The following is a 24,722-nucleotide window of genomic DNA, read 5'->3' as shown; positions in this document are numbered from 1 at the left end:
ACCTGGAGGCAAGAAAAGGAGCTCTGTGCAGCCACAGGCGCGAAACACGATCCGCCTGCTGCGCTCAGGTTACACACACAAACAAACGCACAAACACACAGCCGTAATAAACCAACGTTCACCTAAAAGGTTTCGTGTTTGGTGAATTGATTTAACGCCATCAATGTTCATGCGTCAACAACGTCTGGGGTGAAAAGGAGCAACTGAAACAGACGCGTCTGAGAGCGAAGGAGGTTTTAATGTGAACGAGTCAATGGAACCTCCTCATCTGCTCCATGAAGGAAACTCAACGAGCTGCAAAACGTCTGCTCTGCAGCAGGAGTTCAGGTCCTTCAGCTGAACCTGAAGGAGACGTTCACACCTGAACTTCAGTCCCAGTCACAAACACACTGCTCATAAACTGAGGATGTAATGAATGCATCCTGTTTGTTGGTCCTCAAACGTCAGCCTCAGACGTTCGTCATCAGCTGCAGCAGCTTGTTTTTAACAGCGTTGTGACTCCGGTGACGCCACACACTGAAACTACTCGCGTCCATGACTTCATTCAGTCGAGCAAGTCCAAGGTCCCGATTATGTCACCGCGAGAGCAGCCGGCGAAACAAAAGGGAAACTGGAGGCAACGCAGGCACTTCACCTGGAGTCATTATCTCAATCTGCTGCTGGAACCTAAAATCAGTGCTGTTGAAGCCGAGATGCGAGGAAATGACGGCCGTTACAAATCTTTACTTTCAGCGTCTGTTTTCCCACAGGACATGAATGCAGCTCTCATTCACTAAACTTATGTGTAACTTCCTACTCACCTACAGCTCCAGCCAATCACAGACTGTTTACCACGGTTGCCGTAGCAACGTGTGGAATGTGTCCCCTCAGCTGTTGACCTTGAAACGTCTTCCAGGTTGTGGTGAATCATTCTGTCGTATCTGTATCGATCCTGTTTCAGCGTTGGTGAAACTTAATGTTTAAGTCGAGTACGAGAAACTAACGTGAGACCGAGGACCCAAACGGGCAGAGTTCTGAATAAACATGAGACAAACCGGGTCCAGTTTGAGTGCGTGAGCTGAAAGCTGCTGCGATCGCATTCCTGAACTAAAAGCCTCTAACCAGTAAAACGCCAGCCTGAAAGTGAAGGGACTGAACCCAAAGCGCCTCAGTAACAAACGAGTCTGAGCGGCCGTCAGGTAACGGACGGGTCACTGACAGAACCTGAACAGAACCTGCAGCAGGTCACATGCTGTGAACGGATACGCGCTCGGCATCACTTCCCACACGTCCCAGGCTTTAGACTGAGCCTGGCCCAGATTATCTGAACATGAAGGTCCATCAGAACGTTTGGGCCCCATTCTCTTATTTTAGAAGCTGAAGCCTTCGGAACCCACGACCCACATGATTCTGCGTGGAGCAGGTTGTGGGTGCAGGGCTCAGCTCATTCCTGGGCCGTCCGTCCTGTGCAGTGGAATCAGAAAGCAGCGGTTGGAGAAACTAAGCAAAGATCTCGTAATCTGGCGCCGTGGGCTGAACCGGGTCCATTTAAAGCCTGGAGGCCCGACACGTCTGAGCACGAGGTCACAGTCTGACGCCGTTCACAGCTAAAAGCTACAGAGCCCGTAAATCCTGTTCCAGCGTTCGTCAGGCTCAGCTGTGAAGCGGCACCAGGTCACTTCCACTCTGTTGAATCACGTCCAGGAACCAGAGCGACGGCGCTTGGTGGTGCGAGAAGCGCCCAGCGCGTTCCAGGGGACGCGTCTAATTGCTGGTGGTTTGTGTGCTTAAACTCACAGCGTGTGATGATTCCGACCACTTGGAACCAACGGGAATGACCCGTGAACACAGAACCCTCAGGTTGCCGTAGCAACGGATGCTCGGTTACAGACGCAGCCTCCGCTGACGACCTCCGCCTCGTTGGGGGTGAACGTGTGCGGCGTTAAAACGAGCGCCGACAGACGGCGCCTGCAGCGACGAGCTGAAGGCTGGAGCATAAACACGAAGCAGCGAGTGGTTTTTTTTTTTTTTACATGGGTCCAAAGGAAAGCGGCCTCGTTCCCTCGGGACTCGGGCCGAGCTCCTCCCAGAACCACACCTGTCTGAACAGGCGACGCCAACGCCCGCTCCGTGTCGCAACGTCAGCGTCGCTGCAGCGTGTGGATAAACGACGACCCATGATTCCACGGGGCTGTGGGTGCGTCCGCGGTGCCTTCAGGGACCGACAGGCTTTAACCTACTGGAATGGTCACAAAATACTGATGAGAAAAGTGGGCCGTCTGACAGAGCAGGTTAAACCCTACATAAACTGTCGGCCCAGAGTTTGTCAAACAACCAGTGAGTCAGAGTGAAGCCACAGGTGACGCTGGCTTGTCAGATGCCTCACCTGTGTGACCAGAGGGGGGGGGGGCAGCGTGGGAACACGGGGACGGCGCTGCAGGAACCGTCTCATCTGGAGGCTCCAGGAGACGAGACTAGGTTAAAGATTCCACCCGTCTGTCTTAATAATTTGAACTTTGAGGAAATCTCTGCACTAGCTCCCACTGGTAAAGTGTGAAGGAGTGTGAAGGCGCTCTGGTGGGCTTTGAACCAGCAACCTTCCGCTGCCCAGGCCGACGCGCTACAAACACAGCACCAACATCACCTTGTTTGATTTGGATAAAAGTCACGACTGAACTAAAAACACATTTTCTTAAAGTAACAGGTTTCTCTGGTAGAGACGACAAGACACAGCGAGTGTGTGTGTGTGTGTGTTAGCGTGTGTGTGTGTGTTAGCGTGCGTGTGTGTGTGTGTTAGCGTGAGTGTGTGTGTGTTAGCGTGCGTGTGTGTGTGTGTTAGCGTGCGTGTGTGTGTGTGTTAGCGTGAGTGTGTGTGTGTTAGCGTGAGTGTGTGTGTTAGCGTGAGTGTGTGTGTTAGCGTGAGTGTGTGTGTTAGCGTGAGTGTGTGTGTCCCACCCAGCCAGTCACTTCCTCTCTGCTGTGGAAAATCAAACCTCCACACTTTTACATCACTCACACGCTGTGACCTCAGCTCCGTCCCAAACGTCGGCCTCAGTGACTCAGGACCCACTTTTTTTCCTCTCAAAACAAAGTTCACCCTGAGAATTCAGCAGGTTCGACACGAGACCATCTGCTGAAGCCCAGTCGGGTTTACAGATTAGGGTCCATCCCAACACAAACGTGCACGGTGCCATTGGACACCAGACGTGTGGAAGGTTCTGACCACGTTCACATTAAAAGCTGCAGTCTGTTGTTTTTAGCAGAGTGGGAGATGCTGCATCACATCACGGCCGATGACGACATCTGAACACGAAGGGAGCGACTACGGGGCACGTCCCGATCCGCTTCAGAGCCAGACTTGTTCCACCGTGTTGGTGCAGTCTGCACAGGACCGGACCGATCCGGCCCGATGTCACACAGGTGAACACCTGGTTCTGGCCACAGGTGAAACCGCATATGAGGTGACGTCACTCAAAGCTGAGAGCTGCTTTGGCATCAGTCTCGTAGGGAGACGTGCACCTGAACGCAGCGCAGACGTGGATTCGCCCGAATTCACGGTCTCAAGGTTTAAAGCGACTTTGTTGAAGACTTCACTTGAATCAAGCCACAAAACATGCTGGTTTCAGCATAAAGCAACATCTGCAAACAACAACCTGCCCACAGTAATGAAAAGGCAACGACGCCAAGGTTCGTGACCCCTGATCATTAACTCACTGCAGCGCAGCTTCTAAGAAGCTAAATAGAACGCGGAGGCCACGCGACAATTAGTCAGACGTCTGTTCATTTCGTTTGGGACGCAGCACAAAGCGGCTCGTTGGACGGAACTTGGAGCGGCGGGAACGGACGCAGCCTCGTCCCCACGCGCGTGGGAACCCACTCACGCCAGACTCCATTAAAGAAGCCGCCGCTTTAACACTTCGGTCAGCGTGAATCCCTGTGGCGGAGATTCATGTGTTCATGGGGACTTGGTTCCAGTTTCACGGCAGGTTTAGTTCACGGACCTCTCGCCGTGACGTTGGTCCAACAGCGTCCAGGTTGTGACAGTTTCTGGACAGCACGTGCAAAATGTTAAACTAGAAGACGCCGAAATAAAGATTACGTGTGAGAGACAGGTGTTCAGACACGATCACCTGCAGCTAAGTGATAATTAGCAGAGCTGCGTTAAACTGCGGCTCCTAAACGCAGCTTGGCACAAGTTACACAAATGGGGATTTAACCGAAATAAAAGTGTTAAGCCCTCGTTTTAGCCTCTTTAAATCATTCCTGTCATCCAATAATATGCAGTAACAGAAGGTTGAGCCAATATCTCAGTTTGGACACGTGGAAACGAACATAGATATGAGCTGAACTTTGGTCACGGTGCGCACGAGCTTCTTCGGAAAACACACCTAAAGGTTCGTAAAGGCGTCACGGGAGCGACGCCCGACGGAACCGGGCGCTTCACTGCGGAGGGAGCGACCCGCGGATGCGGCCCACCTGCGGTTCGGACGCGGCTCGGACGCGGCCCACCTGCGCTTCGGACGCGGCCCACCTGCGGTTCGGACGCGGTTCGGACGCGGCCCACCCGCGGCCGCTCGTCCAGGTGACGCCTTTGAGCGCAGCCGCTACTCACCGATGGAGACCAGCCTGATGTTCTCCTTGTCCAGGAACTCCAGGGCCACAGACACGTTCTCCAGCTTCATCTGCCTGAAGTTGGGCCGCGGGTGGTACTTCCGGTACATGCTCTTGTGGCTCAGAACCTCCAGCAGCGCGATGAGCCTCAGGCCGTCGCCCAGGTCCAGCTGCAGGTCCCCGATGCGCTTGTTGACGCACTTGAGGTGCTCGTTGATCCAGCGGGTGAACGTGTTCTGCTGGATCTTCTTCCACGGAGCGTCCTCCGCCAGGTCCTTCTCGGTGGCCGGCATCGTGGGTGGGTTCGTGGCTTCGCGTTCCGTTCCGTTCCGTTCCGTTCCGTCCGTCGTGCGTCCTCGGCACCGCCTCGGCTCGGTTTGAAGTTTTCACCCGCCGCACCGAGACTTTCAGGGCAGCTGCTGCGTTCACGTGCACACGGAAACCTCGGACAGCTCAGCTCCCTCTTCCTGGAGAGTGAGTTAATGTTTTACCCCCACCGGTAGTATTTGTTACTCGTATTTATTGTAGCCTGTCCCTGGTGGAGGAGGAACTCCGATCTTGTACTTAGGTTCAAGTAGAATCCCACAGTGGAGCCAGGAGCATGGTCAAGGTCCACGAAACAATTATCCAATCCCTCCTCGCGTGGAGTGGAAATAAACAAAGACGCTGAACAACCTTTTCCACTGCCAATAATGAACACACACACACACACACACACACACACACACTTCTCATCTCTCTAATGTTTAAAGAAACTACCTCGCTAATATCTAGAACATTTCAAGGTTCCATGTTCTGTAAGTTTTTTACATGCAGGTGAATTTTCATGTAGGTCACTGTATGATGATAACGTGTGGTAGTTGGTGACTTGGACTCCATCTGACTGAAGCTAAAACAATTCAGTCCGTGCTGCATCTCACCATTTTTTACCTTTGAACTCAAACAGATCAATAAAACTTTATCAGTTCATATTTTCTGTTTGAACAATGAAATAAATCCAATTGCTGTATTTGTCAATTGTGTTTATTCTGCACACACAGAACAAGCCTCAATAACTGTCAGACATCTGTAGACTGGCTGATACCTTTAACATTTAAAAAGCACTTTGTAAAAAGCCTCTGACTTCATTTAATCTGAACAAATATAACAACCAGTTAATATTTAAGCAAAATGTAATTTGCAATTATTCCACTTTTATGCAAATATTGAGCAAAGGAAGTTCTCAGAAGGTCCTTTCTATTGTACTGCAGTAGACGGGTCGTCTATTTCAGCTGCTATGATTGTAACTAGTGACAATTGTGTTAATAAAAGCACCAGCAGTGCAGGAATAGTGGAAAACCATTAACAAGAAGAAATAAATTCCACTCAAAAAGATTAATTACCATAAATCTGTGTGTGTGTGTGTGTGTGTGTGTGTGTGGAGTCCAGGAGTCAGCATGAAGGGAATGAAGACGCTGGAGCCGCTGTGGTGGGTCAGCTTGCTACAACTTTAATCCAAACATCGCTCTGCATATTCAATACAATATCCTCATCATAGTCTCTACATAGCTCCCTCTCATATCACTAAACAATTTTAACAAAATAAGTCTAGTAGCACTTCGTTCAATAACATTTTATTTTACAATTCTCTCTGTACTGTAGTGTTTCTCTTTAAACATCAGGAATATTTGTTCATTGTCTTTATTTTTTCAAACACAGCGACAAGACAGAGTACACTAACGATGACAAACGCTGCTCAGGAGTCCAGAGTGTGAGGCGACAAACACACACACACACACACACACACACACACACACACACACGCGCGCTGTGAAACTGCTTCCGTCTCAGCACAGACCTGAAAGGTTAGTGTGTTTGGAGAGAGGCAAAAAGGTGCAACTGGACTTTTGTTAATACCAGGTGACTGTGAAAAAATTAAAACACGTCATGATGATAACGAGTACCTTTAAAGTGGTCTGCGGATGTTTGACACACAATTTATGATCTGTAGATGAAATCCAATGTGAGAGCGCATGTTTGGAGACATAACTGGTAGTAAATTACAGCTGTGTTCAACTCAAGGACGTGTTTTTGGTCAACGTGTTTCCGTGCTTTAATGAATTCTTTTCTGAAACCCATGGAAGCAGATGCAGGACAAAACCCACAGTCTCCATCTAAGCCCACGGAGAACTCCCTAAACTCAGTGGACGTCTTCCAAAGTCACTTTAGCTTCCCTGATGAGTCGGAGAAGGATAGAAACAAATAATGGAACTTAGCAATAAAACGGTTGCAGCTCTGGACCACATCCACATTAAACAGCCGGTCAGAGGAAGGACTGTGGAGTTTGTCCTGTTACAATCACAGCAAACAACGTTCACATATGAAACAAAAAGCCTTCACAAAAATATACGGTTTGAATTGGTAGTAACATCTCAGATACGGACGCCTTTTTTAAAACCACATCCATATTTGTCTCCATCCTGCAGCAGATACCTGGTTGGAGCCTCAGATGTGAACGGGAGGATTCAGGTCCACAGGGTTTCAATCAGCAGCAAAGAAGCCACAGTAATAACCTGACAAAATAACCCAAAGGCCGGTGATGCGACGTCAGCTGAACCATCTCTGATGACTGAGCTAGTGCTACATGCTGATGAAGGCCATGAGTAGAGGCTCAAAGTGCTGACAAAAGCTGTCTGAGTCCGAGCACAGTCACACACACTAACAAACGTGTGTGTGTGTTTGTCCGCACACATACAAACTGTGGAGTTAAATACATCAGAGGCACTTCGAGCCCCTTTTCTGTGCCCTATAGAGAAACTTTAAAAAAGAAATCAAATAAAATCATTTTATTGTGATAATTTGGCTTCAAGTTTTGTCCCGATCCCACACTGTCCCAAAAAAAAAAAACAAACAAACAAAAAAAAAAAAAAACAGAAAAAAGTGCCCGTTAGACATCCAACACAGCTGAATAAAACCAGAGGACAGCAGGACTTCCTTAAACTGCCTTCAAGAACCCTCCAGCAGCTTCAGACACAAACAAAAAAAGGAATAACTGAGGGGTTTAACTGGGGCATTTTATTCACCGTTTGTGCTTCTTTGTGCTCCTACAGCCTGGACGCTCAATTAACGGACAGACTACTTTTAGTTTACTGATCATATCCTCAGTCTGATGGGATGTGGATGGTCCATAGTATTAGTCCTTAACATGGTCAGATTAAACCATGTCTGGGACCCATGTAGGTCCCTCATGGAGGCCCAGTAAACTACTTCTACTGACGCTCACTTACGCTGCCTTCAATTTCAACAATTCTGGTTTTGAATTTCCTCAGTGAAGATGCTGATTAGCAACAAGTGCAGCTCCCTGCCTGATGGAGCTACACACTACAACAGATGACTGCATTTATCATCATGATAAAGGTGGATCATGTTGCTGTGACTGCACTGAAGCTGCTGGAAGGTCACACACACACAGTTACTTTACTGTTAAGTGTGTGGAAGCCCAGTCTGCTAGAGAATGCTTTGTAACCCAGAAATCTGCAGAGACGAAAATCAAAAAGCCCCCACCACAGCAGAGAGCCGAGGATAAAAACAAGCCAAGTCCCCATCGCAGGAAAAACAAAAAGGAGTCAAAAGTCATTTGAATCCTCTGTAGAAACCACAACCTTTATATTCCCTCTACAATTATGTACAATTAGTCTTTATACAAGTAAAGCAGTGACGCTCCCTCGCAGCACATCCAGTGTGTGTGTGTGTGTGTGTGTGTGTGTGTGTGTGTGTGTGTGTGTCCTAGGTGGAGCTGCTCTTGGAGAGGTTGGGGTAGAGGACTGCTGCCGTAACGGCGACCATCACTGCGATGACCGGCATCCAGGGGCTCCAGCCACTCTGAGAGACACCACAACAACAGGGAGTAAGTAACAGCACCAAGTGACTCAAACTGGTCCAAGAACAAGGTTGAAGACGAGCAGAGGGAACGACAAAGTAAAGAAAACTGCAAAAATGTTTTAATTATACAAAAAGCCCACGAAGTCCCAAAATCTAAGACTTGGAATAAGACTTTGTTGCAGTTTAAAGACATTAAACTATTTTTTAGACATTTATGTCAAATACTGTAACTAGACTTTAAACCTTAGACACTAGATAGATCATAAAGTGATTTGAGAGTGAGATGACAAATATAAATAGACTTCATCTCTTTCCACATTTGACGTTCTCCATTTACTTCATAAATGTTGAAAAGTCTGCAAAACCATCATTGATGAAATCATCGACTAGCGATGTGTTTCCTGTTCTTGGTCGGGTCTGTAGGGAATTAAAATACACAACAGATGGTTTCTGTTTGTGTTTTTGAAAAGCATGAATTTAATGATTATGTTTCATGTTGGTAAATGCATCAAAACTGAAAGTAAACTGCCAAATGTCTCTCCAGAATTTTATACCCAAGACAATGCCTAAAATAAAACAGGCTTCATTTTGTATCTTTTGGGACTTCAGAAAAGGTTTAGAAAAGACAAAAAAAGGTAAATGAGAAAAGATGAAGTAGCAACAAAAGAGTGAAACGATCACCTGAACAGAAGCATTACAGAGCAGAAAAATTCACAGAAAACAGTCAAAAACAGCATAAAAACAAACCAGCGAGACACACGTGATGGAAATGATGATGGGAAAAGCACCGAAGACCAAAAATGAATAAAAAAACGGGTAATAACAAAAAAAAGATAGAAATGGTGAAAAGTTAACCAAAAAACCTGAAACCAAAGAAAATGATGCATTTAATGATCAACAATGAAACCCTAAAAGGGAAAATGAATGAACCGGTCAGATGTTAGTCAGGTTAGAGTCTGTAAAGCGATGCCATAATCAGCAAAAAGCTAAGCAGGAAGTCCAAATAAAGACTTTTTTTGTATTGACTCGTTTAAAATAATCAAGGTTCAGATTTGTTGGAGGTGTGTCGCTTTCAGCTCTTTGATCCTGACATTCTGCAGGTTTTTTTATTTCAGTGACAGGTCAGTAACTGGGCTGTGGGAGCCTGTGATTATGGCATCCTTTAAGCAGAGTTCCATGGGTGGTGGGAGCTGAACAGATGGACAGACATGCAGTCAGACCTGTTCAGACCAGAACACAAAGACAGACGGAACGTGATGCAGATGAACGCTGGTCTGAAAGAGGTGAAGGTCATTGGTTCAGGGTTTGGCAGCTTCCACACATCAGATAAGACCAAATCGTAAACATGACTAAGCTCAGACTAACACATTTATGCTCATTTTCATGTATGCATCCTTTACAACCCACCCACACCCTGTCTGGGTGAGGGTAGACATGACCAACCCTGATCCATCATAGAGCAGGACGACCTTCACCTCCGCGTGACGTACTGTACAGACGCAGTCAGACAGACAGACAGACAGACAGACAGACTGATGCCATGTCGGTGTGTACCTTTCTACCACAACTGGCCGAAACACCAGTAGAGCAGAGCCAGGACAAGGCCCATGAATATGGCTTGGGCAGGCTGCAATATGGATGGCTAGAGGGGAGGGGGAGTAGGGGAGGGAGGGAGAGGGAGAAGAAATCAGCCAACAAATCAACAAAAAACCAACATGGAAGATGGCACAGCTACAGCAGGGGAGCGAGAAACAAAGAGGGGGGAGACAGCCGTTCCTACACAGCCACAAAACACCACAGAAGAAGAGCCATCGGTCACCAAGCGCCTTCCAAAGGCAGCGATTTCCTGTTGGAGTTCAGATCAATAACTTTCTGCACCAGGACAGATATCAGTCCTGCTAAAAATAGAAATAGAAATCAATCTATTTCACAAATCAATAGACACAGATCAACACCAGTAAAGCTTCCTGTAAATTAGGGTAAATACACGACCTGTGTTGGTGCCTGGTGGAGATAAATAATGGACTTCAAGGATAATCGTGCGTTATTTCACCTTGTGTTTAGTCCATCGCCTGTGAAAGTGTTCTACAGGACTGTCTTCTATTTACAGCCCACACTGGTGGGATGTTATGACTGCAATGTCATCAATTACATGAAACTTTATTTTGATGGACAAAACTACAAATAACCAACGTTGTAACTAACAGGAATTATCCTTCAATAAAAATAAGATGTTGTGGCAAAAAATATCACTGATATCAACTGAAGAGGAGGAACAGCTAAAGAGAGGGGTGGGGGGGGGGGGGGGGGTTAGCAGAAGCAAGGCTGTTCTCCCAGCTGTTCTCATTTTTTATTCATATAACCTGTTGATCACCACAAGCTGTTTAACAAAAACAAACACACAGACAAGGTCCCTGTGCTTGAACACACGCATTCATGGAGCTACGTGAATCTACTTGAATCACAGCTAACACACGTTATGCCATTAGTTACTGTTGTGATTAGTCATTTACTAGATTACACTGACACAATCTACATTATATCTGGTTAAAGATTGAGTTCAGAGGAGGCGGAGGAGGAGGGAGCCTGTGAACTCAGTGCTGGTGGGTGGTGGCCAATAACCGCAGGCTTTAACTCTGTGTGGTCCGGCTTCAATGAGGCTAAAATGACATTTTTATACGAGAGGCAGAGCTGTGATCTGGAGTGGATGAGTGAAACCCGATATAGCTGCATGAATGACTAATCTCTTCGCGACACAGGCTCCAGTGTCTGTCAGCACGTGATGATTGACCCACATTCATCTTGAAGAAAGTAACAAACATAACTTAAACAAAAACAGCTGCGTTTAAAGCTGAGCAAACCCAAGGAAACTGAACTGATGCCACATCTGCAGCCCATTACATCGCTGGTCGTACCAGAGCACGACCGTGTGCATCTACTCACAGAAGCCGTCTTGTCCTGTAGCAGCTTCAGGCTGCTCCTGCACTGCTCCAGCTCCTGGTTGATGCTCGTCTTCTCCTGTTCTGTTCTCTCGTAGCGCTGACGGAGGTCCAGCAGCTGGGACTGTGTGTCTTCATACTGCATGTGAGGGACACAAGGGCTCTAGAACGAGTCATGTCATGGGCCCCGCTCAGCTCTTCTTCGCCCTACGTACCTCCCTCTGCAGCGTGTGTGTGCGGGCCTGGGCCTGGTCCAGCTGGCTCTTTAACCTGCTCGCATCCTGCAAGTGTTGGTTCTCCAGAGAACCCAGTTTGTCCTGCAGAACCTCCTCTCTTTTCTCCATAGACTCCAGGCTGCTGCTGAGGACCAGACTCTGCTCCTTGGTGCTGCACAGAAACATGAGCCACAAACATGTCTGGTCCACACATCAACATCGCCAAAGTTTTTCCACAGCCTACAGTAAATATCCCTTTTTTCCTCGAACTCACTGACAAGTTGGACGTGCTGAAGGAGGACGTGAGTATTAACCGTTTTTTCTCTGCTTGAGCTCCATCTGTTCCCTTCTGCTGAGCTCATATGCAGTAAACATGTGAGGTGAGGTGTTAATGGTTTGGTTTTATTTATTTACTGACAGCAAAGATTTGGATTTGATTGGAGACATAACTGGACCAGACGACACTACAGGAAATTACCTCCTGACACAGTATGAAAATGAATAAAACCTTCATTTCTGAGTCACCCAGCAGCATGTTGAGCACAGTTGAAGCAAACACCTCATAGTTTTAGGTTTTAGGATGTTAGAAACGAGACATCTATTTAGATCATAAAGATAATGATGCAGTATGTTTTTTTTAATCACATTAAATATAAATATGAAAACTGAAGCCAGCAGAAGCTACAGTTCATCGGCAGCTGGTGAAACTGGAGCTGATGACCTGATGAGGACACAGCGTTGCTTCGTCCACTGGGAGCAAACAGACCTGACGCAGCTTCGGTTCAGGAACCGGCTGATGTCTCAGTCTGGTTCGATAAGCTGTCAGTCACCTGTCATCCTCTCGTCTCGCTCTGCCTGAATCAGCTGGAGCCCAACATGCTTTCTGCTGGTCCTTTGACGCTGAATCCAAACTTCAGACTTTGTGTCGTCAGAATGTATCAACTCGATCAAGGTTGTCAACGACCTTTGGTCCGGTTTTAATGTTCCAATATAGTTTGTTTTGACCTGCTCCAGGCTGATCATCATGATGACGCTAGATCAAAATCTGTTACCCAATAAAAGCATCTGATGTAAACTTCTATCACTAAATTAAAAACTATTTTCTAAAATGTTCACAAATCAGTCTAATTCTGTCAGTTCATTTAAGGTTTAAAACGTATTTACTGTAGGAATTTAGTTTTATAAATTTTACTAATTATATCTGTTCTGCATGATTTATAACATTTGATGACACAACCATTTTGTACAGGTCTGCTCTGTGCGCAGCGTGATCAGTGTGTACCTGCTGAGCTCAGCCTCCAGGCGGTGCAGTCTGTCCGTCAGAGCTTTCCGTTCCAATCGAAGGCTGTCACAGTCCTGTTGTAAACACACACACCGCTGCTGCAACGTAGTACACTCCACTGGAAAACAAGAACAACAGTTGGAACATTAACTACAAATGTGCATTTCAACAGACGACACGGTTAGACGGCGCTCACCCTGCAGATGGCTCGCAGAGCTCTGCTGTTGTTGCTGCTGAGTGAAAGCTGCCTGCAGTCGGCTGATCTCCTCCTCGTATTTAGAGGCCGTGTTCCTCCACTGCTCCAGCTCCGAGCGGACCCCGCCCAGGTCAGCCTGCAGGGCGGCGATCTCCCGCTCCCGCTCCGTGGTGGCTGCCTCCATGGCATGCCTGAGGACGCGGACCTGTCAGGAGACAGATTACAAATAAGAGTCGCAGCAGTCTGGAGTTTGGAAAAGCTGGATGGGAGAGGATGGAAGAGGAGTGACATACACATACTAACAGTCTGTATAATCAGGGCTCTTATGTAATTGTACGACCAATCCCACCAACAAAGCCAGACATTTGTTTTCATTAACTGTATTTTCCCTCCTCTCTTGTAACCTACATCATGTAATGTGTTACAGACTTGCTGCAAATAATTTGGGTAAACTTCTGCTGGTTGAGTTCAACAACCTTCGGCTTCAATTTCAGCTAAGATCATGATAACTGTGAAAAGCTCAATGCATTAAGTGATGACTGAATGAAGTTGACTCACTCAGCTTCTCTTGTCACTTGCTGTTTTCTCGGCCTATTGTGCTCTACAAGGCAAACTGAGCTCACAGTTCAATGTCATTCATTATAAATGGCACATGTCTAAACCTTGTTGTGAGGCTTGGACAGAATAGACAGGTGTGATAATCAGCTGTGGTAATTAGTACCTCCTCCCGAGCGGAGCACAGCTCTTCTTTGGTGCTGCAGATGGTGCTCTCCAACTGCACCCTCAGTGCCTCCATGTCTTCCTGCAGCTTCCTAAGCTGAGCTAAACACACCCACAAAGGCATAAAAAACATGATATATTCAGGTATAGATATCTAGCAGGTATAGTGAGTTGGTCTTTGTGTACTAACCCTGCAGGTACTGGATCTGTTTGGTTGAATCTTCAGTCAGCTGAGAGTTACTCCTCCTCTCGTGCTCCAGCAGAGCTACAGGAAGACACAAACCTCTGGTCACCATCCTAAAATTGATGGTGTTCTGATATACAACTACCAGTATGCCAAAAAGCTAATACATGAAATGCTTTTAGACTTTTAGCAGAGCTCTGTGACGACATCTTTGATCGTCAGGACATGGAGTTAAAGGAAGCCTTAGTTACCTTGCAGCTCCAGACATTTCTGCTTGCCTGTGTTGGCCAACTCCTGAGCCTCAAGAAGTTCTCTGTGGAGGTGGTGGATGACCTGCTCAGTATCTTCAGGCTCTAGACCAGCTCGATGTAGCTCCGCTACACACACAAATCCATTTGACATAACATTGAATGGAAGAAAACTCGTGTAATGTGATGAGAAATACAAAGCACAGATAACACGGTCACCTTTGAGCAGAGCGACTCTGTTCTGAGGTTCATTAAGCTCCTGATCATCCATGTTTCCATCTAAAGCACACAGGACACAAATATTCAGATATATGAATCTATCAATGGATATCAATGAAAAGATTAGTTGTAAAAAGGAGATAAACCTAGAATGAAAAACTCAATCATGGTAAAGATACTAACATTATTATACTAAACCTAATCCGAAGAATTTAATAGTAAAACTTAGGACTGACCTGACGTGTCGTCGCTGCTGCGGTCTTTGCTGGGACTCAGCGTGTCGGACATGTCTGACTCTTTGGCATCCATTTGATTCTCTGTTCACACAGACACATGTTAAGCAGGAGAGGACACGAAGAGATCTAAAATAATCAGTGTGTATTTAGCAGCTAGGTAATTTTCAGTTTATACTTTAGCATTGAGGGGAACCCAAACTATAATATCACCGTTGAGTGTTAACAGAAAATATCCAAACCTTAAATTAACATGTGCTGAAGCCTAACAACTTGTCTCTGTGACAGGACTTGTGTATTGGCACCTTTAAGTCGATCAGGGCTGCCAAGGATGTTGTCTTCTGACGTCTGGTTGTTCTGTAAGTGGGCGTCCATCACTTCTGCAAATCACACATTTGTTAGGGTTAAAATCACAGTTCATGGTTTTTAGTGATGGAATATAATTCAAACTGTGATAAAAAATGAATTTGTTCTTTTACCATCAAAGTTGGCCAGTTTGTGAATTGAAGAACTTACAGTCTCCTTCAGCTGTTTGACCGCTGTGGCAGAAAACAACAGGAGAACAGAGGAATCAGTGACTACAGCCAATGCAATTTATCCTGAAGCAGATGATGGGAATCTTTATTTAAAATCTGTCCCAAATTTAGAAAACATTAAGCCAACATCAATGATAAAGTCACAGTGAAGTCAGATTCTGATAAACAGCTGCAGGTACACATGTTTAAATCTGATTGTGTGTTACATGTAACCTGCTGTGTAACTACACTCAGTGGTTCTGGGGAGGCATCAATCACAGAACAATCAATGCTTTATACATATAAACAAGTCACTTATATGCCCATACAACAACCCTATAATGTACGAAGAGGCAAAAAAATGTCCAAATGCGAAAACATGCTAGAACAGGTCCGATGAGCTTCTAAACCTACACATTAAAATTGTCATAAGAACATTTCAATCCATCAAAGCCAGAGATTGATTTCATAAGAAAGGTTTCACTGTCAAAAGGAGAATTACACCTTTTTGCAGGGTTGCCACTGCACCAACCACAGTACAACTTACTGTAGGCATCAGACAGAACGGTATTCAGTGAATATGTAGGCAATGATTCTGCATCGCTGCAGCATCACACACAACAAATGCACATAAAACAAGGCAAAGCAGCAGCATTGGTTCACAATAGGTGCATGTCTAGAATCAGACATGTTCACAGAATAAAATATCCAAGATGCTTTGGGCATCAGCACAATTGATACAGTGGGAAACTGGAGCAAATATACTGTATCGTGGGGTGAAGAAGGAAAATAATCAAAATGAAGAGTAGAAACAAGCTGGTTAGTGAACTAATGCACGAGAAAAGCTACAGTGGAAGCAACCTCAAAAAAGTAAGAGGACAAGAGAACAAGCAATGGGAGAGAAACTAAGAACCAACCATTCGGATAAAGGAAGTATCACATTACCAAAGCACCGCTAAACCTCATCCCACAAAACAGCCACTTCACTTCATGACTCAGTTCTGTTCTGTACACATTCACACGTTGACTGTGATGCTGCAGGAAAACTCAAACTCAGATTCTACAGGGATACAATTTCAAATCACTCATTTTAGTAATTGTTGAGATATTCTCTTCCAGAGTCAGGGTGCTAATGTGGCTAAAAGCTAATTAAATGCTAAAAATAACAAAATAAAGTTTATGTTTAAGATTACGTGGGACCATAAAAACAGAACTTAATCACAAACAGACAAAAGTGGGGATGACAATCTTACAACCAACTACTTTTCTGCCGTATTTGACCTTTTCCTGGCAGCACCAGGCTTCTCAGACAGATTTCTCTTTGTGTGCATGTGCAGCAGCATGCGGCAGGAAGCAGTGTTTGTACTCACGCGGACACTCAATCAAGTGTTGGATTCTAGTTGAGTCTCCTCCACTGTTAACATGACAGTTGTCTGATAGAAACACACAGAACTGACATTACTACGGTGACTTTAAAAGGGTGGAGTTGGGTATTTACCTTAGTTCCAGATGTGACAAAATCTCAGAAATTAAAAAATGCAAACATCCAACCAGTATTCACTTCAGGTTTATACTTAGTAAGAGATGGCACAAATACAAGACAAGCTTCTCCGTTTTACATGCATGAGGTGAATGTTCGCTTGTTCCGACCAGTTGTTTCCTAATCAGGTCATTTACTGTTTATGCCACTGAGACAAACCTAAAGTAAATGCTTTATTTCAGTTGAGATAAATTTGGATTTAGCTCAAAATCTGCTTTCGATACCCAACTTTGTATTAGACAGTATGAGATCAAAACAGCCAGACAGACATAACAGACCTCACAGCACAAAGAATAGCAGATATGAGCAGGTAGAAAGCATTTCACTGGCAACTGACAGAAAGATCGGTCACTACACAGATGAACAGATAAAGCAGGAGTCAAAGCCAAACGTGTCAGAATTAGATCAGACAGTGGTTCTGGACAAATACAGCACTGACAGAAACAGAATATCTGTCTTAGCACGTGTTCACTTCAACATATGACCACCTACAGCTACAACAAAACTAACTGCCTCTCTCAGAATACATCACACATTCAGAAAAAATAAAAAGGCGCAAAACCTCAACTTCAACCACGATGCCTTCCACAAACTAAAGTTTCATTCTGGCGGCAGAGCCGACTGCGAGGAACTTCGCTCCACACGAGAGATGATGGAATCTAAGACTACAGAACAGTAGACGGTGCGATGCTCTACAGTGAAAGGATGAGCAAAAGGTTGTCTATGTAGGCAAGGTGTATGAATAAACCTAAAAACATGCTTAAAACTAATATTTAGAGTGAACTCATGTGACTCCTGTCATGGTATTTTTCAATTGTTCTGATTTAGGTTACAAACTTAGTAAAAGCCCAAAGTGGCCAAGTACGAGCACAATCCAGCACCATCACATCACTATCAGTAAAATTAGAGTCTAGGAACCACTGAAAAAATGAACAGACTTTAATGTATGAAGTGCTTTTAAACTCAAATTCTCTTCTGGACAATCAAATAACTTATTTATAAAAAATGTTAGATGATGATGATATGCTAACTACCATCAATATCTTTATCTTCACCAACTGCACCATCATCGGTGTCTGTATCCTCCTCATCCTCGTCTTCCTCCTGGTTCTCAGGTGTCTGCTGGCTCTGTTTGTCCTCGACAGGCGCCTCTACTGGTCCAGGGTACATGTCCACGACATCTGTCGTGACCAGATCACATATATACACAATTTTCTCTAAACATTCCCAGCCAGAAATATGTTCAGAACAGAGTCCAAATGATTCCCCATTAAGTGGCTTCTGTGATAAAGTGCACGGTGAGTGACTTGCAGCATTCAGTGTTGTCATTCAATCACCAGAAATCAGTGAACAAAAGCTCTTTTTCCCCAAGAAGAAGAAAAGTAAAAATGTTCAGTTTGGAATCGCCATGGAAACACCTGATTATCCACCAAGCCCCATTTAGACCCGACACAGTGCCACAAAACCCTTGATACCTATGTCTGAAGCAAACACACTCAGTGGTTGCGTTTCCAACTTTGTGCACTCACTGTGGCTCAGAAAGACGTTTTCCTTATACAATCTATGTCAAATCACATAATTTTATCTTGAATTTGGTTGTTTGGGTCAAGGACTCCAGCTCTCCTAACAATAATTCACCAAACTATACATTACACTAGTTAGGTACTGCAAGCGTCTGGTGTGTAAAAGGAGTAAAATATTATGTATGTGTCAATGACAACACCTTTGCTGAATGATGATTATACACTGTTACAATTACTTATGTTACTAACAATTTGTCCCTGGATTGTATAGGTTCTATGTAGTATGGGAATGTGTTTGTTAAAGCTACATGATGGCAATTACAAGTCTTTTACACAGATAAAACTGTTGTTTATCATTTGTTCTCTATTCAAATATTCATTATTTCATTAAACTAATCATTTATATTGCTCATGACACACAGCTGCCTGCATCACTGTGTTAAAGTTTTCCATCAAACAGCAGTTCTGAGTTTTAAAATCCTAACAGGAATGTAGTGTGGGTCTAGAACAGCTTAGCAGACTCTACTGTACGATCAGAAAAATCTCCTGACTAAAGTTGAGCCAGCAGGCACCTTAACACAGCCTCAGCCTGTTCATCAAGCTACCTCAAAACCACGACAGAACCATAAGAGCCAGACTTCCACAAAGACAGGATGACCATACATAGAAGATGAGCAGAGCACTGAGCAACAGGAATGTGGACCTCATGCAGTAAGTTGTCATGCAAATGAAGGATGAGACACTGAACTTAGCGAACACAGAGAGGCGGAGAGGAGGAGCATCCCAGAGCAGACCAGAGACATGTAAACTCACCCAGACTGTTGTTCTCTTTAATGCTTTTTTCTTGCAGCTGTTCTAATCGCACTGTAAACAATAACAACAACAGCAGAGAAAAGCATTGATTGACAGGAAGTCCCAGCCGAGCCTCCTGATTGGTCCGATAATAAAGCCATCCTGCGCCGACCACCAGCTGCATGTGTTAAACAGTTCTAGTGATTGGCTTATGGGGTGCAGTATGTTAGAACGTGTGTGTGTGTGTGTGTGTGTGTGTGTGTGTGTGTACCCTGCAGGGCAGCGAGTCTCTCGTTAGTGAAGTCGTTGTCCGCCTGCAGAGCTTCGATGCGAGCCTGGAGAACCTGCTCCTTTTCCTCCATCTCCTCTATGCGCAGCTCCAACTCCCTCTTCTCCGTCGCGCCTCGCTGGGTCAGTTCTTCCTGACGGCCCTCTGCTGCCTGAGGGACCAAAGGAGCATAAGAATGAGAGTCAGAGGGGCCGGAGGAGGAGAATAAGATTCATATCCACAGGTAAGAATATACAATGGAAGTGTTAAACCAGACTAAAGCTTCTAATGAGGAGATGTGTATTATTAAATCACAACCAGATAACGTATTTATTTGCACCTTGATTTTGTCTGTGAGTTCTTTGATCTCATTGATGGCAGCGTTGTACTTGTTGGCAAGTTCCCTCAGCTCCTCCTGGCTCCTCTCAGACATCTCCTTCAAGTGGGTGCACTCATCCTCTGTGTTACTCAGCGAGCGCTGCAGGACAGCAGAACCAAAGATGGATTTCAGTTTGCTCAGTGATCATTAGACACTCTGTGGTGAAGTACATATACACACACAGATCCCACCTCTACTTCTGAAAGCTTTCGGACCACCTCAATCTTCTCTTGCAGGACTCGCCTCAGAGACTCCTTCGCTGTTGTTTCGTAGTTGTGTTTGTCCTCCTGAAGAGCCAGGAGCTCCTTTCGGATCCCTTCCTCTGTCTGGGACTGAGACAGTACAGCAAAGATTTTCATCTAGCTACTGCAGGAGATAAAGTCATTTCAAATAAAAAGTATTTGTTCACATTTGTGTAAATGTGAGCGTGTTACCTTAGAGTAAGCCTGTAGCTGACTGCCCATCACTTCCAGTCTGGAGAGCAAACGATCCTCATCAATCAGAGCCTAAGAGACAAATAAAACACAAACGCTCGTAAGCTTGGCACTGGCTCCTCCTAGTGGGATGTTACAGAAGTGCAGGGCTCAAATGTGCTGATGGCGTTTCCTACCTGCCAGCTGCTCTCTGAGGCCTCCTGAGTGGTGGCTAACAGACGCTGCAGAGTGGCTAACTTCTGCTCCAGCATCTGCTCTCGGTGTAAGGCCTCCTGGAGAATGAGACAGATAAGACATTAGGCCAGAAAAAAGAAGAATGAAGCCACATTAGACACGTTTTAGACCAGTGACAAACACAAACTTTGAACAGACAATTACAATATTGGAAATGAAAGACTTTAACTTATGCTATAACATGACATTACATTTTAGTGCAAGTGTTCAGTTTTGTATAGCTTTGTATGGTATCATTGTCTTGCTTTACATTATTTTGTGTGCAGAAACATACCAGTAGGCGTCAGTGCTTTACCTGTAAATACTGGGAGAGCTGGAACAGTTCCTGAGAATACATACTGGGAGTGTTGGCTGCAACCTAGAAACGCACACAAACACTGTGGTAACATGTTGGTTTTGAACCTTATGTCTATAAAAAAGGTGGAAAAACAAAAGATGAACGTTCGTACAGTACAAGTATTTACAAACTGCATATACAAAAATACTACACACCAAGATCACAAGTACACAGCTGTACCAACAGGAGGAGACATGTACACAGCTGCCCAGCATTCAGTCGTCCCACACGTCCTAATTTTAATTAATAAAGTGTGCAAAGAAGTGATTCAGCCTATTCGTACATGATAATGATGATGATGCAAAGTGACAAACAATTAATTATGGGGCAATCATCTATTCACACATCTGAAATGACTTCCTGTTGCTACATTCTCAGCTCTGACATAAATATTAGAGGTATAAAAAATTGTGTCACAACAACATACAGGTTGGAATCCAGGCTGTCTGTGATTCCAGTGAGCTGCAGAACCACAACAGGAAGTGAAGGTAAATGGTCTAACAGATCCTTACACATCCCTATGTTCGCAGCCTTTGTTACTCTAGGACTAAACACTTTCAACACTAGGGCTAGAACTGCACAATAATACGTGTGATGGTGGAGAGGGCATGATCCATTTGCTGTTTGTGGGTTTTAATATAGCAGAGCTGGGTCCTCTGCTGCATGTGTTCTCACATCCAGTACATTTCTTTATTAAGACAATCCGACAGCCAGTATGTGCGAACTCCTGAGGGTGTATGAGGAGCCTGAGGGACTAGAGGCACAACGGTACAAGGATCTACAGTAGCTTAAAGAGAGTTAATTATGAAAGCGGTTCAGATCTAATCACAGTTCGTCCCTGCCACACAAACGCATCATACTCAGCTCTAGCCTACATTCCTCACACAGCCTGCACAGGGCACAGGCCGAGGCAGCACAGGAAGCTAGCATGGTGCAGGACAGCGCAGACTTAATTAGTCTAGCACTGCACCGTAAGATGCTGGGCAACACTATGAATAGAACAGCCACATGTGACAACATGCTAGAGGTCTGCATTGCAGGGTCTGCTTAAAGTGGTTCAGTACAGAAGTGTTGGCTCTGCTTTGGTGCGACTCAGCCTGATGCTGCACAGGATAGGACCAGGTGTGAATGACGCTGTGGACGTGATTCTTTAGTTTAGTGTAAAAACAAAAGGCTTTAGGAACCTAGCACTGACAAGCAGGACATTGTACTTATTGGCTCAACTGACCATATACTGTAGCAATAGGTTTAATATAAACAGAAAATCCTGATTGATAAAAAACTGAGACTATATACAAAAAAGAAACCAGAAACACGTCATATAACTGAAACATCCTGGTAAAGACGGCCTTGTGTAAAGACACAGACAGTAACTGAATAAACACCTTTATAAATACAATGCTGTTTATAAAACGCACAAACCAAAGAAATTACCCTAACCTCTAAACACAAACAACATCTCCTGACTCTGCAGTATAAAGACAACTCGTACTCATGCACCAGTGATTTAGACAACTAAAGGCACAAATGCCTTGATTCAAATGAAAGACTTCTGTAGTGCAGTAACACAAACTGGCAGCAATCGCTGCATTCCTGTAATCAGCTGACTAAGCCACTGTGTGTGTGTGTGTGTGTGTGTGTGTGTGTGTGTGTGTGTGTGTGTGTGTGTGTGTGTGTGTGTGTGGCCACTAAGCAATCTCAAGCAGAGAGATACAACTTGCACACAGGACGGGTCAACAACACAACAGAGCACAACGTTTCTGGTCTTACCTTGTCTACAGGTAGTGGTAATGGAGCCTGGATGACACTGAAAGAGGACGAGAGAGGAGAAAACATTAGTCACCATGGAAACAGCAGGGAGTAAAAATGCATGGAGTAACCACAGCGACAGATGAAACGCTTCAAAAATGTTTCTTGAAGGTCTGGTGAGACGCTTTTACTCTTCTTAACACAAAAACCTCACTGGCACCGTCTGCAAAACATCCAGATCATTTTAAACTAACTAACTAACTTAATAGAACTTCCTAGTAGTGCGGTACAACACTATTCTGGATTTCAAAAAGGATATTACAGTAACAAGTAGCACATGCCTACTAAAATAATCATTAACCATTGTAGGTTCTAGGTTTGAAGAAAGCTTATGTATGCAAATACTAGAGCCAAGGAGACACAATCCCACAAGATGCCTCGTTTTAATCCAACACACTGCTGCAGCAGCAAAAAGCAGGTGCCTCCATGATTTAATGAATTCCACTCCGGTTTTCTGATCCCGACCGACCACCCTGTGGAGAAAAGAGTCCTCCAACACCTTGTAGTAACACGGCCGCTGCCATTTGGTGGAGGTATTCATCCAAAATGTGGCAGCTTACAGGCACAAGGAGAGCGTGACAGAAGAACCAGGAACAGTCAGATGTTGGGAATGAGGGCAAACTTGACTCTGGGAAAATACAGTGCAACTCTGTTAAAGTGTAACTACCAATGAATAGCAGCTGTGGAGGCCAACAACCATACGTTCTCTGTTCATTCATAATAGTGCAGTCATCTACAAGCCTTCTTCCAGGTAGAATATTTTCATAAATGTGTGTGGGGCTTCAAAAAATATACAACATGGAATGTATAACATGGTACACAAACTGACAGGTGTATATTGTCTCATCAAAATACACACACGCAAGGTGAACATTACCATTAAAACAATGTTGTGTAAGTTTCCAACATTCTGACCAAACACAGCAATTAAATCTAATGCTTATTCGAGCAAACTCTGGCTGTTATTTATCTAAAAAGGTAAAAGGTAAAGATAGAAGATACGAAGCATCCTTTTAGTAGTAGTCCATGCTTTGTAGTCAAGGCCAAAGTGTAGTGACTTGATAAATAGGATTTAAGAGGATAAACCAATGTGTTGAAGGAATTTGTTTTACTTCAGCTCCAGCGCTGCATCAGGATTCCTGCTGCTGTTCTCATTCAGCATGACAAACAATTTCCACAGAACAACATCATCCATCACTGAACAGGTGTTTTTAGTCAGTTCCTGGATTCCACTCCCAGCTTTCAAACAGGAAAAAGACTGTGTCCTCTAAAACTGACTGTCTCCTTACACTTGCACACTTTTAAACTGTCACCTTTCATGAAGGCTCTGAGCCACGGCAGCATAGTACGAATAAAATGCAATGAAAATAAGTGACTGCAGGTTGCAAACAGAAGAACACTGACTGAACAGGCTAAAACGATGCAGTGAGCAATGTTTTACAAGTCTTTCTGACATGGGTGGGGTTTTTTTTATTTAGAAGATCAATTTAAAAAAAATGACCTTACACTGGTTGTGAGCATTAGTGGCCAGTTGTTGCTCTTTCTGACTGCTTCTGATTTGATTTTCCGAAGAGGAGAGCGTGTCCTTAATGAATTCATCAAACTCACAATGTCACAGTGGTCTGTCGCACTTTAATTCTCATCACCACGGCAATCACTGCACAACTCTGTTTTATTTATTACTAATGCCAGCAGTGCATCTGCTAGTCCAACAGGATTATCACAGCAGGAGGCCCCCTCACTTAGCATTAGATTTTAATTGTTGCTTCTTTTGCCCGTTCATAAATAAAATATCTATGTTGAAATGTTTAACCTGTAATATGTCGCAGAGTTCTACATTTTTCAATCATATTTGAAAAAGAAAATAGTATAGTTAAATGGTTACACCTCACTACTAACACATCCTTGGCCTTTTCTTGGTTTAGGTAATCTACAGTGAAGAAGCTCTGTGTTCTGATGTCGTTAACCACACAGCGTTAAAAATAAACCTAACAATCCTCTCACACCTTAAACTGTTACATGCAACATTTCTACATCCCTAAACACGTATTACACCATAGTAAGGGACTGTAAATGTCTATAAACAAACCCCAAAACACCCATCAGAATAATGCTGCTAAAAGTTAGCAGCAAAAGATACGTCACCCCTGAGAGCTTCTTCCGGTGATTTGTCAGAGGACAAAGTTCGCAGGTCTGCCTCTTTC

General features: G+C 44.6%; 2 protein-coding genes across 10 annotated transcripts in view; both read right to left on the bottom strand.

Annotated features, from left to right (window-relative positions):
• Positions 1–4,969, bottom strand: part of LOC114855957 (filamin-B) — a 30,079-nt gene extending 25,110 nt beyond the window's left edge. For both annotated transcript variants that reach the window (XM_029151502.3, XM_029151503.3), the window contains exon 1: positions 4,592–4,969. In XM_029151502.3, the coding sequence (XP_029007335.1) occupies positions 4,592–4,883 (292 nt within the window). In that variant the 5' untranslated portion in view covers positions 4,884–4,969. The remainder of the gene's footprint in view (positions 1–4,591) is intronic.
• Positions 4,970–6,056: 1,087 nt separating this feature from the next.
• Positions 6,057–24,722, bottom strand: part of slmapa (sarcolemma associated protein a) — a 31,867-nt gene continuing 13,201 nt past the window's right edge. The window contains exons 5-27 of one of the 8 annotated variants that reach the window (XM_055509172.1): positions 22,480–22,516; positions 20,668–20,730; positions 20,315–20,410; positions 20,139–20,210; positions 19,896–20,036; positions 19,666–19,803; positions 19,329–19,497; positions 19,079–19,129; positions 17,777–17,923; positions 16,573–16,635; positions 15,167–15,226; positions 14,993–15,067; positions 14,691–14,771; positions 14,455–14,514; positions 14,239–14,364; positions 13,994–14,068; positions 13,805–13,905; positions 13,084–13,288; positions 12,888–13,005; positions 11,606–11,777; positions 11,395–11,529; positions 10,006–10,093; positions 6,057–8,451 (exon numbers count right to left, since the gene is read on the bottom strand). In XM_055509172.1, coding sequence (XP_055365147.1) covers positions 10,010–10,093; positions 11,395–11,529; positions 11,606–11,777; positions 12,888–13,005; positions 13,084–13,288; positions 13,805–13,905; positions 13,994–14,068; positions 14,239–14,364; positions 14,455–14,514; positions 14,691–14,771; positions 14,993–15,067; positions 15,167–15,226; positions 16,573–16,635; positions 17,777–17,923; positions 19,079–19,129; positions 19,329–19,497; positions 19,666–19,803; positions 19,896–20,036; positions 20,139–20,210; positions 20,315–20,410; positions 20,668–20,730; positions 22,480–22,516 — 2,269 coding nt within the window. In that variant the 3' untranslated portion in view covers positions 6,057–8,451; positions 10,006–10,009. The remainder of the gene's footprint in view (positions 8,452–10,005; positions 10,094–11,394; positions 11,530–11,605; positions 11,778–12,887; positions 13,006–13,083; positions 13,289–13,804; positions 13,906–13,993; positions 14,069–14,238; positions 14,365–14,454; positions 14,515–14,690; positions 14,772–14,992; positions 15,068–15,166; positions 15,227–16,572; positions 16,636–17,776; positions 17,924–19,078; positions 19,130–19,328; positions 19,498–19,665; positions 19,804–19,895; positions 20,037–20,138; positions 20,211–20,314; positions 20,411–20,667; positions 20,731–22,479; positions 22,517–24,722) is intronic. The other 7 variants (XM_041070924.2, XM_055509173.1, XM_055509174.1 and 4 more) reach the window with 7 other exon arrangements.

This window comes from Betta splendens, chromosome 5 (genome assembly GCF_900634795.4).
Source record: "Betta splendens chromosome 5, fBetSpl5.4, whole genome shotgun sequence".
NCBI classification, from domain to species: domain Eukaryota; kingdom Metazoa; phylum Chordata; class Actinopteri; order Anabantiformes; family Osphronemidae; genus Betta; species Betta splendens.
The sequence above is the reverse complement of the archived record's forward strand: the minus strand, read 5'-3'. Positions and strand labels throughout refer to the sequence as shown.